The sequence below is a fragment of the Haematobia irritans genome, chromosome 2 (assembly GCF_050003625.1).
Source record: "Haematobia irritans isolate KBUSLIRL chromosome 2, ASM5000362v1, whole genome shotgun sequence".
Classification (NCBI taxonomy): Eukaryota; Metazoa; Arthropoda; class Insecta; order Diptera; family Muscidae; genus Haematobia; species Haematobia irritans.
Window position 1 is genome coordinate 13,013,678 of NC_134398.1, and position 18,995 is coordinate 13,032,672.

General features: G+C 30.8%; 1 protein-coding gene across 1 annotated transcript; it reads left to right on the forward strand.

Annotated features, from left to right (window-relative positions):
- The first annotated feature begins 479 nt into the window (after window positions 1-479).
- Window positions 480-8,564, forward strand: LOC142223492 (lipase 3-like). The gene is made up of 3 exons (XM_075293381.1): window positions 480-653; window positions 6,635-7,357; window positions 8,124-8,564. Exons 1-3 carry the CDS (start codon window positions 495-497, stop codon window positions 8,535-8,537), a joined length of 1,296 nt encoding a protein of 431 aa, XP_075149496.1. The 5' UTR covers window positions 480-494; the 3' UTR covers window positions 8,538-8,564.
- Window positions 8,565-18,995: the final 10,431 nt, after the last annotated feature.

Below are 18,995 nucleotides of genomic sequence, written 5' to 3' on the forward strand. Positions count from 1 at the left end.
AATTTCATTGGACACATCCAACATCACCCTTTTACAATGTCAATAAAACTTTATAAATATTTGAAGTCTACAGAAGCAACCTATTTATGCAAGTAATAATCTATTTTTAAGTCTAATTGCATTAATTTTTACCCTATACGTATTTTTGCAAAAAAATTTCTGTTTTGATTCAAGCTTGAATTCAAAACTGGTTCCATGACGTCTTTGTTGTGTGTTTAGAGATATAGCTCTCACATTGAGTGGAAGAGAATTCTCACATGGGTCATTGGGTGCTTACTAATGGTGTGTGTGCGTGGTTACATTTGTTGTTGTTGATGATGTTGATATTCTTAAGAATAATTGTTGTTGAAACGAAGACCCAACACAGCAATATCAATGAAATTAGAGAGCCATATAGAGCTATTGGCATATTGGCAAAGAGAACTAACAGCTTTAGTTAGTTAGTATTTTTAATTAAGCGCTTCTATAAACCTAAGCATGATGAAATTAAATCAATGTTTATAAAACAATTGTCACATCAACTTAAGTATCCAATTGGAATAGACTGGTGTGGTATGAAAGTATCTAGTGCAATTAGTTTGATCTTAGTCCCTCTAATAGTGTTTATATTAAATCGAAATCAGAAATATGACAATGGTCCTAGATTAACAACGGTCAGTATGGAAATGATACACCAAAAAGATATAATAATAATAAAAAAAGTAAATTAAATTCAATCATTGGTGTATAAAATGTAACTGTCACATAAAAGCAAATAATTATTTTCTAAAATTAAAATATATAAAATAAATAAAAGTGAAGCAAATATTAATTTTACCAAACACTCTGCGGCCTATAACATACGTAGATAACGGCTGCAAGAATATCGGAAATAAGAAAACACGCAATAAAAGTTTTTTTTTTTTAAAAAAAATATTTTTTTAGAAAAAAAAAATTTGAAAAAAAGTTGCCGCTGGTGAGATTTTAATCAGCGTTTTTTAGTTAGTCATTTATAATAATAAAGAAAATCTCGAGACGTATTTAGAATGTTATGCCTTGGTGTCATATTACGATCATTTGAATTGACGTACATGTTCAATGGATTTTGTGGCTCAGTATGCTAAGTACGGTTGCTACAGTTGCTACCAAAAATGATAGATTTTGTACTGTTTGGTAGATTGGTAGAATTCGTGATGTTTTGGTAGATTTTGCAAAATATTCCTTTCCAACTAGGTTAGGTTAGGTGGCAGCCCGATGTATCAGGCTCACATAGACTATTCAGTTCATTGTGATACCATGTTAAGCTCAATGACAAGGGACCTACTTTTTATAGCCGAGTCCGAATGGCGTTCCACATTACAGTGAAACCACTTAGAGAAGCTCTGAAACCCCCCAGAAATGACACCAGCATTACTGAGGTGAGATAATCCACCGCTGAAAAACTTTTTGGTGTTCGGTCGAAGTAGGAATCGAACGCATGTGTATGCAAGGCGGGCATGCTAACCATTGCACCACGGTGGCTCCCAACTAAGAGGTTCTTCAATTTTATACGCAAATAAAATTATGACAAAATTTTCTATGAAAATAAAATTTTGACAACATTTTCTATAGAAATATAATTTTGACAAAATTTTTAAGAGAAATAAAAATTTGACATTTTTTTATCGAAAAAAAAAATTATAACAAAATTTTCTTTGGAAATAAAATTTTGGGAAATTTTTCTATAAAAAAATATATATCCTATATTATTTTATTTCTATAGAAAATTTTGTAAAAATTTTATTTCCATAGAAAATTTCTTCAAAATTTTATTTCTATAGAAAAATTCCCAAAATTTTGTTTCTGTAGGAAATTTTCCCAAATTTTAGCTCTATACAAAATTTTCCCCAACATTTTATTTCTATAGAAAATTTTCCCAAAATTTTATTTCTATAGAAAATTTACCCAAAATTTTATTTTTATAGAAAACATTCCAATATTTAATATCAATAGAAATTTTTCCCAAAATTTTATTTCTATAGAAAACATTCCCAAAATTTTATTTCTATAGAAAATTTCCCAAAATTTTATTTCTATAGAAATCATTCCCAAAATTTTATTTCAATAGAAAATTTCCTAAAATTTTATTTCTATAGCAAATTTCCCCAAATTTTATTTCTATAGAAAATTTTCCCAACATTTTATTTCTATAGAAAATTTTGTCAAAATTTTATTTCTATAGAAAATTTTGTCAAAATTTTATTTCTGTGGAAAATTTTGCCAAAATTTTATTTCTATAGAAAATTTTGTTAAAATTGTATTTCTATAAAAATTTTTGTCAAAATTTTATTTCTATAAAAATTTTTGTCAAAATTTTATTTCTATAAAAATGTTTGTCAAAATTTTGTTTCTATAGAAAATTTTGTCAAAATTTTATTTCTATACAAAATTTTCTCAACATTTTATTTCATAGAAAATTTTTCCAAAATTTTATTTCTATAGAAAACATTCCCAAAATTTTATTTCTATAGAAAACATTCCCAATATTTAATATCTGTAGAAATTTTTCCCAAAATTTTATTTTTATAGAAAATTTTCCCAACATTTTATTTCTATAGAAAATGTTCTCAAAATTTTATTTTATAGAAAATTTTCTCAAAATTTTATTTCTATAGAAAATTTACCCAAAATTTTATTTCTATAGAAAACATTCCCAAAATTTTATTTCTATAGAAAACATTCCCAATATTTTATTTCTATAGAAAATTTTCCAAAATTTTATTTCTATAGAAATCATTCCCAAAATTTTATTTCAATAGAAAATTTCCCAAAATTTTATTTCTATAGCAAATTTTCCCAAATTTTATTTCTATAGAAAATTTTCCCAACATTTTATTTCTATAGAAAATTTTGTCAAAATTTTATTTCTATAGAAAATTTTGTCAAAATTTTATTTCTGTGGAAAATTTTGTCAAAATTTTATTTCTGTGGAAAATTTTGTCAAAATTTTATTTCTATAGAAAATTTTGTTAAAATTGTATTTCTATAAAAATTTTTGTCAAAATTGTATTTCTATAAAAATTTTTGTCAAAATTTTATTTTATAGATTTTATTTTATTTTTATTTTATAGAAAATTTTCCCAAAATTTTATTTCTATAGAAAACATTCCCAATATTTAATATCTGTAGAAATTTTTCCCAAAATTTTATTTTTATAGAAAATTTTTCCCAACATTTTATTTCTATAGAAAATGTTCTCAAAATTTTATTTTATAGAAAATTTTCTCAAAATCTTATTTCTATAGAAAATTTACCCAAAATTTTATTACTATAGAAAACATTCCCAAAATTTTATTTCTATAGAAAACATTCCCAATATTTTATTTCTATAGAAAATTTTCCAAAATTTTATTTCTATAGAAATCATTCCCAAAACTTTATTTCAATAGAAAATTTCCCAAAATTTTATTTCTATAGCAAATTTTCCCAAATTTTATTTCTATAGAAAATTTTCCCAACAGTTTATTTCTATAGAAAATTTTTTTAAAATTTTATTTCTATAGAAAATTTTGTCAAAATTTTATTTCTGTGGAAAATTTTGTCAAAATTTTATTTCTATAGAAAATTTTGTTAAAATTGTATTTCTATAAAATTTTTTGTCAAAATTGTATTTCTATAAAAATTTTTGTCAAAATTGTATATCTATAAAAACTTTTGTCCACATTTTATTTCTATAAAAATGTTTGTCAAAATTTTATTTCTATAGAAAATTTTGTCAATATTTTATTTCTATACAAAATTTTCTCAACATTTTATTTTATAGAAAATTTTCCCAAATTTTATTTCTATAGAAAACATTCCCAAAATTTTATTTCTACAGAAAACATTCCCAATATTTAATATCTGTAGAAAATTTTCCCAAAATTTTATTTTTATAGAAAACTAGCGTAACCCGGCCCGCTTCGCTGCGCGTATTTGTAGGAACATTTTGCGTTAACTTAGTCAACCATATTCTTCGTGCTGAAAACAAATTCGAAAAGATTTGAATTCTTTCAAACAAATCGGACTACTTGCTCTTTCGTTTATAAGTACAAATACGGCGGATATGCATATGTAAAATGGTTCGTCTTAAAAATTGTCGGGGAGAGGGTGTACTCTTTCCTCCAAATTTTTTAAATAATGTTCTGTATTCAAGTAGTTGGACAATCTTCTATATTTCGTGTGAATTTTAAGTGTGGTTTGTCAAGGAAAGGTAACCTTCTCCTCAACATATCTTAAAAAAAGTAAGCACTATATTATAATAACATACAAAGAATTACTGTTTCCCATCCAATAAATCGGAAAAAGCAAAAGTAGTAAACAATATTACCACATTAACATTTGCTAAAATGTGGGAAAATGATGCACCCTCAACGTTGTCTGCCAATTTCATATAAATTAAATTTTTTACTTAAAAAAGTGTGGCAGAAGCCTGTGCAAAAATCATAAAATTATGTACCGAGTTTCCATTTACGAACAACTCTACTTTCAATGTAAAAAAAAAAACGGACAAAAGGGAACCCTCTCCCCACCTTCGCTCCACTCCGACATGATATCGGACTATCACATACCCTATATTAATTTCACAACTACTCAATGGTCTCTATAAATTCAATCGAAGTAAATCGACAAAGTTTATTTCAATTTTCCCCTTCTCCAACCAGATATCGAAAAATCATATACTAATTTAATTTCACCTCCTCCCACGTTCCCTGTAAATTTCAAGTACATCGGAGATGTTTAAATTTTGCTTATTGTTTTAAAGGGACGTCACTTTCCCCGACACAATATCGACAAACACCGTAGTGAATAGCACCACTAACCTTCCCTGAAAATTCTTGAAACTTCCCTTCGTTCATAACCTTCCTCCACTGCCTTTGTAAATTTCAAGAAAACTTAAGAATTTTTGTTTTTTTTTTTCAGTTTTAGAGGAGGACCTACTCCCCGACCAAATATCGAAAAGTGATGTAGCGTATCTTTTGTAAACGTCCCAGAAAATGTCAAGCAAATTATAAGCCTAAAGGGTCGACCTCTCTTCCATTCAAATATCACAAAATCAACTATTAATATCGTAACCTCTCCCCAGTCCTCTGTAAATTTCAAGTAACTCGGTAAAGCTTAATTGTTTCTCTGTATGTAGTTACTTAAGAGAAGCGGATGTCTCCCTATGTCCTTTTTTAAATATCATAACCTCACTCATTTTTCCGTAAAATTTCATTCGGGGGAGTTTAGTTTTGTTTTCATTGTACTTTTAAAAAAAAGTGGGGCAAATGGGTGGTCCCCCTCCCCGACCAAATATCGAAAAATAATGTAGCGGATTTTTGTCTAGATGCCAACCCCAACATTCAATGAAAATTTCAAGCAAATCGCATAATTTTGTTCCAAGTTTAAAAAAAGTAGGGCAAGGGGGAGGTCCCCCTCCCCGTCCACATATGAAACCATCAGGTACCCCATATTAATTCCATAACCTCACCGCATGTTCTCTGTAAATCTCAGATAATTTAGAGAATTTTAGTTTTTTCACTGTACTTTAAAAAAAGTCGAACAAAGGAGAGGCCCCCTCCGCCACAAATATCGAAAAATAAAGTAGCGGATCTTTGTCTAGATACCAAACCCAACCTTCAATGAAAAATTCAAGCAAATCGGTCAACTTTGGTCCAATTTTCAAAAAGTCCGACAAAGGGGAGGTCCCCCTCCGCGACCAGGTGTCAAAAAATGAGGTACCCTATTTTCACCACATGAACGCCCCCTACGATCTCTGAAAGTTTCAAGTAAATCGGTTCAGCCGTTTCGGAGCCAACTCGGAACATACAAACAAACAAATAAACAAACATAGATTGAATTTTATTTATATAGATTTTCCCAACATTTTATTTCTATAGAAAATGTTCTCAAAATTTTATTTTATAGAAAATTTTCTCAAAATCCTATTTCTATAGAAAATTTACCCAAAATTTTATTTCTATTGAAAACATTCCCAAAATTGTATTTCTATAGAAAACATTCCCAATATTTAATATCAATAGAAAATTTTCCCAAAATTTTATTTCTATAGAAAACATTTCCAAAATTTTATTTCAATTTTATTTCTATAGAAAATGTTCTGAAAATTTTATTTTATAAGAAATTTTCCCAAAATTTTATTTCTACACAAAATTTCCCCAAATTTTATTTCTATAGAAAATTTTGTCAAAATTTTATTTCTATGGAAAAATTTGTCAAATTTTTTTTTCTATAAAAATTTTTGTAAAAATTTTATTTCTATAAAAATTTTTGTCAAAAGTTTTTTCTATAAAAAATTTTTGTAAAAATTTTTTTCTATAGAAAATTTTGTAAAATTTTATTTCTATACAAAATTTTGTCAACATTTAATTTGTATAGAAACTTTTGTCAAAATTTTATTTCGATAGAAAATTTTGTCAAAATTTTATTTCGATAGAAAATCGAGGTATATTTTGCAAAATCTATCAAAACATCAAGAATTTTACTAAAAAAATCTACCATTTTTTGTAAAATTCTACCAACTGTGGCAACTGTGTCGGTAACTGGCCTGCCCGAACTTACCGCTTATATATTCTAGTTCTGTTTTTGGTTTTTTGTTTAATGGTATATAAATACTTTTGTTATTTAAATTCAGGCTGATCGTGTTCAACGGGCTGGCTACCACTGTGAAACTCACGAAGTTTATACCAAAGATGGCTATGGTTTGTCCCTTTTCCACATAACTACCTCCAATAATGAAACAGTACCAGAGTCCAATGGTCGCCCTACTATATTGCTAATGCATGGTTTTACCAGCTCTTCAGATGTATGGGTTATCGAAGGTTTAAAAAATCCTTTGGTCTACGATCTAATGCAACAAGGCTATGATGTTTGGTTGGGTAACAACCGTGGCAATTACTATGGTCTGCGGCATTTGAATTTATCTCCTGATGATGGACAATTTTGGCATTTCACTTTACATGAAATTGGTACCATCGATTTGCCAACGATCATAGATTTCATTTTGAATAAGACTCAAAAGTCATGTCTACATTATGTGGGTTACTCTCAAGGTAGCACAGTGGCATTTATATTACTCTCAGAATTGCCAGAGTACGGTGAAAAGTTGAAATCCATACAAATGTTGGCTCCAACTTTATCTGTGGAACCTTCGAATTTATTTTTTAAATTACTAAGTAGCATTATTGGTATCCATACGCCATTGCATGCGTATATGGGTGATATGGGTGTTATGCGATCAAAGTTTATGCGGCAATTCTTGGGTTTGGAAAGATGTCGTAGCCAATATGCCAATAAGAAAATTTGTTTCTTTATGGCATCTCTTATAGCTGGTGGAAAATCTGACTATTTGGATGAGGTAAGTGTTGTTTTTGTTGTTTCTCATAAAATAATTTGGTGTTCTATGCAAAACCAAGAGGCTTACGTATCAAGCTAACGGTTATTTTGGATGAAATTGGTGAGAGCACAACTCTTTGGGATTTTCACATTCTCATTAACCTTTAACAACTGAGGTGAAATATATAATGTAATGGTGGTAAATTTTACCTCTGTAAATTTTTTGTTTTAATTAATTGATTTTAATAAGATTTTAAACAAGTTAAAGTAAGAAATTAAAGATATTAGACTTTTAGTTAAGGAAAACAAAGAATAATAGCGCTCTGTAAATTAAACAAACAATAAGAGAGACTGAGACCACCACAGTAGCTAAAGGCTATTTAGTTTTATAAGAGGAACTGTATTAAAAATAAATTCTCTCTCTCTTGCTCTGTATTAAGGAAAACAAAGATTAATAGCGCTCAGTAAATTAAACAAACAATAAGAGAGCCTAAATTTACCACAACCACAGTAGTTAAAGGCGAATTAGTTTTATTAGAGAAACTGTATTAAAATTAACTTCTCTCTCTCTCTCTCGATTAAAATCCACTTCACTCTCTCTCTGTATCTTTTTCTTGTAGCAAATGAAAACAAAGATTAATAGAGCTCAGTAAATTAAAAAGCCAATAAAAGAGGGTGAAAATTATCCCCACCATATTATTTAAAGACTAGTTTGCTGTATTAGAGAAACTGTATTCAAATTCACTTCTCTCTCTCTCTCTCTCTCTCTCTCTTTTTGTAACATATAGGCTCTTCTTCCCGATATCTTCAATACTCATCCCTGTACAATTTCTATGCATCAATTGCTCCATTTTATGCAATTGAATTTCTCCAGACAATTCCGTCAATACAATTGGGGTACTGAAGGCAATATGAAACGCTATAATCAAACAACACCACCCGTATATGATCTCTCAAAAATACAAACCAAATTGCCCATACATCTATTCTATAGTGATTATGATGAAATAGCAACTAAACGTAATTTTGAGATATTATCGCAATTATTGGGTAATCGAAGTATATCACATTCTGCGGATGGAAAAAAATTTGCTCATATGGATTTTGTATGGAGTTCAGTTATTAGAGAGTTGATAAATCGTCCCGTAATTGAGATAATCCAAAATGCAGAGATTTCGTTGGAGGAACATAAACAAATTTGAATATAATAAAAAAGAAAATAAAAATAAGTTTTTTTATTTATTATTTAATTATATTAAGAATTATACATAAACTAATCGAAGCGAACTGTAAAAGTAAGGAAAGTCTGATGGACCGACTTTCCTTACTTTTACCATCAAATCCTCTCACCATCTCAAATCCTTAAAGTTTGTTGGATGCTATATATAAACTATAAATAAAACAAGTATATACGGCCGTAAGTTCGGCCAGGCCGAAGCTTATGTACCCTCCATCATGGATTGCGTAGAAACTTCTTCTAAACACTGCCATCCAGAATCGAATTACTTAAGTTGCGGTAACGCTTGCCGATGGCAAGGTATCTTAAAACCTCCTAACACCATCTTCTAAATTGTATGTAAGTCCATACGTGGTATATATTAAATCAAAAAAGATCGATCCAATACGTATATAATTCAGTTTGACAAAGTAGACATAAAATTTTTACAAAATTTTCTACAGAAATAAAATTTTAACAAAATTTTCTATAGAAATAAAATTTTCACAAAATTTTCTATAGAAATAAAAATTTTGACAAAATTTTCTATAGAAAGAAAATTTTGACAAAAATTTCTACAGAAATAAAATTTTAACAAAATTTTCTATAGAAATAAACTTTTGACAAAATTTTCTATAGAAATAAAATCGTGGTAGATTATTTTTGGCTCGAGTGGCAACCATGATTATGAACCGAATAAAATTTGAACAACATTTTCTATAGAAATAAAATTTTGACAAAATTTTCCATAGAAATAAAATTCTGACAATGATGAAAATTTTATTATGAACCGAATAAAATTTTGACAAAATTTTCTCTAGAAATAAAATTTTGACAAAATTTTCTATAGAAATAAAATTTTGGTAGATTATTTTTGGCTCTAGTGGCAACCATGATTATGAACCGATATGGACCAATTTTTGTGTGATTGGACCAATTTTGGTATGGTTGTTAGCGACCATATACTAACACCACGTTCTTAATTTGAACCGGATCGGATGAATTTTGCTCCACCAAGAGGCTCCGGAGGTCAAATCTGGAGAACGTTTTATATGGGGGCTATATATAATTATGGACCGATATGGACCAATTCTGCCACGGTTGTTAAAGATCATATACTAACACCATGTTCCAAATTACAACAGGATAGGATGAAATTTGCTTCTCTTGGAGACTTCGCAAGTCAAATCTGGATATCGGTTTATATGGGCGCTATATATAATTATGGACCGATGTGGACCAATTTTTGCACGGTTGTTAGAGATCATATACCAATACCATGTACCAAATTTCAGCCGGATCGGATGCAATTTGCTTCTCTTTGAGGCTTCGCAAGCCAAATCTGGAGATCGGTTTATATGGGGTCTATATATAATTATGGACCGATGTGGACCAATTTTTGCATGGTTGTTAGAGACCATATACCAACATCATGTACCAAATTTCAGCCGGATCGGATGAAATTTGCTTCTCTTTGAGGCTCCGCAAACCAAATCTGGGGATCGGTTTATATGGGGGCTATATATAATTATGGACCGATGTGGACCAATTTTTGCATGATTGTTAGAGACCATATACCAACACCATGTACCAAATTTCAGCCGGATCGGATGAAATATGCTTCTGTTAGAGGCTCCACAAGCCAAATCTGGGGATCGGTTTATATGGGGACTATATATAATAAGGACCGATATGGACCAATTTTTGCATGGTTGTTAGAGACCATATACCAACATCATGTACCAAATTTCAGCCGGATCGGATGAAATTTTCTTCTCATTGAAGCTCGGCAAGCCAAATCTGGGGATCGGTTTATATGGGGGCTATATATAATTATGGACCGATGTGAACCAATTTTTGCACGGTTGTTAGAGACCATATACTAACACCATGTATCAAATTTCAGCCGGATCGGATGAAATTTGTTTCTCTTTTAGGCTCCGCAAGCCAAATCTGGGGATCGGTTTATATGGGGGCTATATATAATTATGGACCGATGTGAACCAATTTTTGCATGGTTGTTGGAGACCATATACCAACACCATATACCAAATTTCAGCCGGATCGGATGAAATATGCTTCTGTTAGAGGCTCCACAAGCCAAATCTGAGGGTCCCTTTATATGGGGGCTATACGTAAAAGTGGACCGACATGGCCCATTTTCAATACCATCCGACCTACATCGATAACAACTACTTGTGCCAAGTTTCAAGTCGATAGCTTGTTTCGTTCGGAAGTTAGCGTGATTTCAACAGACGGACGGACGGACGGACGGACATGCTTAGATCGACTCAGAATTTCACCACGACCCAGAATATATATACTTTATGGGGTCTTAGAGCAATATTTCGATGTGTTACAAACGGAATGATAAAGTTAATATACCCCCATCCTATGATGGAGGGTATAACAAGTAAATAAAGTAGAAAGTCGGGCGGGACCGACTATATCATACCCTAACCACCTCTACCAGAGATATACAGACCATCTCTGGTAGAGGTGGTTAGGGTTTTTTAAGGTTTGCGACTGTCGCAAAGTTGTAAACGTCGTAAAGGTCACATGCACGTCGTAAATGTAGAAAAAGTAGCAAACGTCGCAAACTCCAAATACTTTACACCCTTCAGTGAATGATATCCAAGATGATGATATAGGCGAAGAAGTTTCAATTCTCAGGAATGTTCATAAAATTATTAACGAGTTAAAAAAAAAGTTGAGAATATAGTTATTTCAATTGGAAACTCGAAGCCAAAATTACTATAAACTACTCGATGGTGCAGTAATCGTGACGGTCGGTACTCGCTCATAGTTAACCTTTCACAAAATACTGCAGAAAGTGGAACGAAGGAAAACTACTTAAGTCTTAGGTTAGGTTAGGTTAAAGTGGCAGCCCGATTAAATTTCAGGCTCACTTAGACTATTCAGTCCATTGTGATACCACATTAACTAAAAGTACCTATTACATATGGGCACTTCTTGTCTTAACCACTGAACCTTCTCTATTATTTACTTTTGTTGAACTAACCAGATTGCTCCAAAAACATTAACAAACTGCTTAAGTTAACGTTTTCCAGGTCCGCCAGTAATCTAAAGCTATATGCTCCTAAAATTCGCTTACGCAAAAAGCAGGACACTCACACAAGAGGTTTTTAATTGATTCCTTTTCCTCCACATCATGACAGCTTATACAATAGTCATTATACTTCGCACCTATAGTTTTTGCAAATTCGCCTATCAGGCAGCGACCCTTTATAGCAGATATCAGGAGTGCTATCTGACGCCTTGAGAACACTAGCATATCTAGTGTGCGGTTTAAGTTTAAATGGGGCCATATTTGCTTGGTGTCGTTACAATCCTTGCAATTCTCCCATCGAACATTTGCCATCATGACAGCCTTCTCACGCAGTAAGAGCTTGCTGGTAGCCAGAGGCACACCAACAGATTCTAGTTCCCCTGGAATATGTAAGGTAGTTCCTAGCCTTGCTAGCTCATCTGCTTCGCAGTTCCCCAGTATGTTTCTGTGGCCAGGCACCCATATTAGGTGAATATTGTGCTGCTCAGCCATCTCATTGAGAGATTTGCGTCAGTCGATGGCCGTTTTCGAGTTGAGGAACACTGTCTGAGTATATATTAATGCCAATATTGCTTGGAGCATTACTTCTCAGCCAATTCACCACTTCTATTATTGCTAATATTTTAGCCTGAAATACACTACAGTGATCAGGTAATCTTTTCGCTATTCGAAGTTCCAGATCTTTAGAATATACTCCGAAACCCACTTGTCCATCCAATCAGTGTAGAAATCTATATATCTTTTATTCCCCGGGGTCCGTGTACACCACGCCTCACTGTTGGGAATTAGAGTTTCAAACTTTTTGTCGAAAAGTGGTTTCGCCAAAGTGTAATCCACTACTTTAGGCATATCTGGCATTATTTTGAGGACCGAACTGTGACCGTAACTTTTTTTCCGACCACAGCGATAGCTCGCGCAACCGCACAGCCGTTGTTGCAGCTGACTGTTTGGCCAAAATGTCTAAAGGCAATAGATGCAGCATGACATTAAGGGAGTCTGTTCCTGTCTTAGAAAATGCGCCTGAGATACATAAGCACGCCATACGCTGAACTTTATCTAAACCAGTCTGTTTCTGAAGTGCCGGCCACCAGACTACAACACCATATAGCATTATAGGTCTAACCACTGCTGTGTATAGCCAATGCACAATTTTTGGTTTTGGTCCTCACTTTTTCCCTATTGCCTGTTTGCACGAGTACAAATTTACCGTGGCTTTTCTCGCCTTTTCTTTAATATTAAGCCTAAAATTCAGCTTCCTGTTCAAAATGACGCCAAGGTATTTTGCACACTCACCAAAGGGAATTTCAATACCCCCTAAGGAAATGGGCCTAACCGTGGGAGTTTTGCGATCTTTGTAGTACATGACTAGTTCTGTCTTTGCTAGATTTACCCCAAGCCCATTCTTCAGTCATCCGGAGAGCTCTCTGTATAATATCTCTGATTGTGGATGGGAATTTTCCCCTGACTGCTAGCGCCACATCATCTGCGTATGCCACCACTTTTATCCATTCTTTTTCTAGGGAAACCAGAAGGTTGTTTATAAAGGGTGATTCTTTTGAGGTTAGGATTTTCATGCATTAGTATTTGACAGATCACGTGGGATTTCAGACATGGTGTCAAAGAGAAAGATGCTCAGTATGCTTTGACATTTCATCATGAATAGACTTACTAACGAGCCACAACGTCGAATTTTCAGTGAATGGGCCCTAGAAAAGTTGGCAGAAAATCCGCTTTTTTATCGACAAATTTTGTTCAGCGATGAGGCTCATTTCTGGTTGAATGGCTACGTAAATAAGCAAAATTGCCGCATTTGGAGTGAAGAGCAACCAGAAGCCGTTCAAGAACTGCCCATGCATCCCGAAAAATGCACTGTTTGGTGTGGTTTGTACGCTGGTGGAATCATTGGACCGTATTTTTTCAAAGATGCTGTTGGACGCAACGTTACGGTGAATGGCGATCGCTATCGTTCGATGCTAACAAACTTTTTGTTGCCAAAAATGGAAGAACTGAACTTGGTTGACATGTGGTTTCAACAAGATGGCGCTACATGCCACACAGCTCGCGATTCTATGGCCATTTTGAGGGAAAACTTCGGAGAACAATTCATCTCAAGAAATGGACCGGTAAGTTGGCCACCAAGATCATGCGATTTGACGCCTTTAGACTATTTTTTGTGGGGCTACGTCAAGTCTAAAGTCTACAGAAATAAGCCAGCAACTATTCCAGCTTTGGAAGACAACATTTCCGAAGAAATTCGGGCTATTCCGGCCGAAATGCTCGAAAAAGTTGCCCAAAATTGGACTTTCCGAATGGACCACCTAAGACGCAGCCGCGGTCAACATTTAAATGAAATTATCTTCAAAAAGTAAATGTCATGGACCAATCTAACGTTTCAAATAAAGAACCGATGAGATTTTGCAAATTTTATGCGTTTTTTAAAAAAAAAAAGTTATCAAGCTCTTAACAAATATTTTATATCTAAATCTGAACCGATCTAGATGATTTTCAATTGAAACCACAGAAGGTGACCATGCGCTAAATTTGAGTAAGATCAGTTAAGAAATGAGTCCTCTATGGTCAAACATAAGATTATTAGGGTCAAATTTTTCAAAATCGGGCGATACATATATATGGGAGCTATATCTACATCTGAACCGATTTTGATGAAATTTTGCACATACAGCTAGTACTATAGAGGTCTGGATCTAGCCAACTTTGAGTAAGGTCAGTTAATAAATAAGAGTTCTATGGCCAAATTTGGGAAAATCGGGCTATACATATATATGGGAGCTATATCTAAATCTGAACCGATTTCGATGAAATTTTGCACATATAGTTAATGCTATAGAAGATTACATTTAGCCAACGTTTAGTACCATCGGTTGATAAATAAGGGTTCTATAGCCAAATTTGGGAAAATTGGGCGATATATATATAGGGGAGCTGTATCTAAATCTTAACCGATCTCGATGATTTTTTGCACATATTGCTAGTATTATAAAAGTTTATAGTAAGCTAAGTTTGAGTAAGATCGGTTGATAAATAAGGGTTTTACGGACAAATTTGGGAAAATCGGGCTATACATATGTATGGGAGCTATATCTCTATCTGAACCGATTTCGATGATTTGTTGCACATATAGTTAGGGCTATAGAAGATTACATTTAGCCAACTTTGGTTATGATCGGTTAATAAATAAGGGTTTTATGACCAAATTTAGAAAAATCGGGCGGTACATATATATGGGAGCTATAGCTAAATCTGAACCGATCTCAATGATTTTTCGCACATATAGTTAGTGCTATAGGAGATTACATTTAGCGAACTTTGAGTAAGATCGGTTGATAAATACGGGTTTTGTGGCCAAATTTGAGAAAATCGGGCGATACATATATATGAGAGCTATATCTAAATCTGAAACGATTTGGATGAAATTTTGCAGACTTGAAGGGTGATGAAGAAGATTATTTTGTGCTAAATTTGACGACGATCGGTTAGTAAAAAAGTGCAACGTGACCCCATTTGTCGAAATCGGGCGATACATATATATGGGAGCTATATCTAAATTTGATCCGATTTCTTCCAAATTCAATAGGGTTCGTCCTTGTACAAGAAAAACATCCTGTATCAAATTTCATCAAAATCGGTTAATAATTGCGACCGAAATCCTGTGAACAACAAATACATGGACAGACGACCAGACGGACGGACGGACACCAAGCGCTATATCGACTCAGAAGGTGATTCTGAGTCGATCGGTATATATTTTATGGGGTCTAAATCAATATTTCTCGTAGGCACATTTTTTGGCCGATCAAAGTTATTATACCCTGACCACTATGTGGTTTACGGTATAAAAATTGGCAAAATTTTCTAGAGAAATAAAATTTCGCAAAAATTTACTATGAAAATAAAATTATGCAAAAATATTAGACATGAGCCTTGGAAGGTAAATGTCTATTACTTTGTAAAAAACCTATGCTAATAACATAGGTTTTCGGCCTGTCAACGAATTTGTATAAAAATACAATTTTGCAAAAATTTTTCTATAGAAATAAAATTTTGTAAACATTTTCTATAAAAAAAATAGGAAAACATTTTTATAAAAATAAAAGTTGCCAAAATTTTCTATAGAAATAAAAATTTGACAAACATTTTCTATACAAATAAGATTTTACACAAATTAAAAAATGTACAAAATAAACAAATTGCAAACATTTTCTATAGAAGTAAACTTTTGCATTAATTTCTTCTAAAAATGAAATTTTTCAAAAATTTTCTATAGAAATAAATTTTTGACAAAATTTTTTATAGAAATTAATTTTTGACAAAATTTTCTATAGAAATAAAAATTTCTTCTATAAAAATAAAATTCTGACAAACATTTTACCAAAAATGCTAAATTAGATTTTTTTATATATTTTCTATAAAAATAAAATTTTGCAAAAATTTTCTATAGAAATAAAATTTTGTAAGTATTTTCCATAAAAATAAAATTATGCGAACATTTTTTATAAAAATAAAAATTTGCCAAAAATATTCTATAGAATTAAAAATTTGCCAAAAAAATTATAAAAATAAAATGTTTACAAACATTTTACCAACAATTCAAAATAAGATTTTTAAAATTGTCTATAAAAATAAAAGTTTGCAAAAATGTTCTATAGAAATAAAATTTTGTAAACATTTTCTATAAAAAAAATTAGGAAAAATTTTTTATAAAAATAAAAGTTGCCAAAATTTTCTATAGAAATAAAAATTTGACAAACATTTTCTATACAAATAAGATTTTACACAAATTAAAAAATTTACAAAATAAAAAAATTGCAAACATTTTCTATAGAAATGAACTTTTGCATTAATTTTTTCTAAAAATGAAAATTTTCAAAAATTTTCTATAGAAATAAATTTTTAACAAATTGTTCTATAGCAATAAACATTTGTTCTATAAAAATAAAATTTTGGCAAACATTTTACCAAAAATTCAAAATGAGATTTTTTTATATATTCTATAAAAATAAAATTTTGCAAAAATTTTCTATAGAAATAAAATTTTGCAAAAATTTGCTATAGAAATAAAATTATGCGAACATTTTTTATAAAAATAAAAATTTGCCAAAAATTTTCTATAGAATAAAAAATTTGCAAAAAAAAAAATTATAAAAATAAAATGTTTACAAACATTTTACCAAAAATTCAAAATAAGATTTTTAAAATTGTCTATAAAAATAAAATTTTGCAAAAATTTTCTATAGAAATAAAATTTTGCAAAAATTTTCTATAGAAATAAAATTTTGCAAAAATTTTCTATAGAAATAAAATTTTGCAAAAATTTTCTATAGAAATAAAATTTTGCAAAAATTTTCTATAGAAATAAAATTTTGCAAAAATTTTCTATAGAAATAAAATTTTGCAAAAAATTTCTATAGAAATAAAATTTTGCAAAAATTTTCTATAGAAATAAAATTTTGCAAAAATTTTCTATAAAACTAAACATTTACAAAAATTTTTTATAAGAATAAAATTACGCCAAAAATTGTCTATAGAAAAAAATTTTGCAATATTATGTTTAAGAAACGAAAATTTTCAAAACTTTTCTATAGAAATAAAACTTTAGCAAAATTTTCTTTAGAAAAAATTTTTTTTTGGCAAATTTTTCTATAGAAATAAAATTTTGACATAAATTTTACCAAAAATTCCAAATAAAATTTCTTAAAGTTGGTAGATTTTTGGTATTTTTTTTTTTGGGTAGGTGTTTTTTGGTACAAGTATCAACCGTCTTTCCCCGAATGTTCTGAATGGAAAAAAGGCAATTTAAATGTCTATTCCAGCATATTTTTAGTTTTCTTTCAGAAACTCGTTTTGCAAACACAAAATACTTAATTTTTGCCATAAGTTTATGATATGAATAACCATTAAAAAATACGGAAAACTTATATATATTTCAACTGTTTCGCTTTAATTAGCATCTAACATACTTGCATTTTATTATGATTGGAATATAAAATATTTTAGTTTGTATTTTCTTTAATTATAGATCCGGCATAGGTTTCGATTTCCTACCATTCATTTCAATTTAATAGATATTAATAGCTTTGAGTTACTCAGGTTTTATTAACTAGCCACATGTCAAAGTCCAACAAAAAAACAAAACGATATTGAAGTTTGCATTAAATGTGTTTGTTTTCCTTTCTTTGTTGTTGTTGTTGTTGTGTTAGGCTTCACTAATACTGAGTATAATCCCACTGAGCCACAGCTTGTCTCTATTGAGCTATCAAGCAATCATCAGACATTTAAATGATCAACAAAATTACAGGTATGATAAAATGAGAAAATAACAGGTATTACTTATAGTTTCAACACGTGTTAGTTTGAGTAAGTAAACGCCGGCAGAAATCACAATAGTAAAAACAACTACATCATTCTGTCTGAGATTTGAGATTCACACTATTTTATTTAGATAGTGTGAATTTCATTTAATGTCTCATTATCAAAAAATGTCAATTATACACTGAAAAAAAATGTGAAAATGTACATTGACGAAATTTTAAACAAATAAATCATTATTTCGTCTTAAAATTTAAATTTTAAACAAATAAATCATTATTTCGTCTTAATATTAATCTTTGAGAGCAAATAGGTCAGTGTAGATATGAAACACACGCTTTTGATAAATGTGGGTGTATTTGCTCTCTTCGCTCTCTCTCTCTCTCTCTAAAGCAGAGAACAGAGAATTTAATTTGTATGTAATTTTATTTGAGAGCAAAATATTTGTCTTTGTGAGTGTCAAAAAGTTTGGCTGTTACACACTTCTTCAGCATAGAACCATGGAAATTAAACGTATCTCTGTTTCCCTGTTAAGAAAAGTTAGAAAAACAGTAAAATGTAGAGAAATAAATTATATTATTGAATATATAGTAATTTATTTGTATACATTTCTATGAAAATTTGGATATCATTAAGGGATATGTGGTTGTTTCATGGTTTTCATTAAATAATCTTTTAAAACTTTCATGAAACATGAAACAATATCTTTTAACATATGTCAAGAGATATTAATGAGAGATAAAGAGAAAGAGACAAAGAAATACAGATGAAGACGGAGAGAGTTTACGAAAGATATCTACATAATACAGTGAACGAACAGTAAATGAAAGCAAGCGGTTGCCGCATTCCTTGAGAGAAAAATTTTGTTGTGCTTAACTGTGCTTTATTTATTTTGACTATGCACTTGATGTATTAATAAGACTCATTCAATCGTTTGATATGCTTAAGTACAGATATTATTTAATTTGCATATACAAATGAGTATTCGGGGAAACGAAAAAATATTTGAACGCAATGCAACAACTCCTTTCCAACTTATACGCCTAG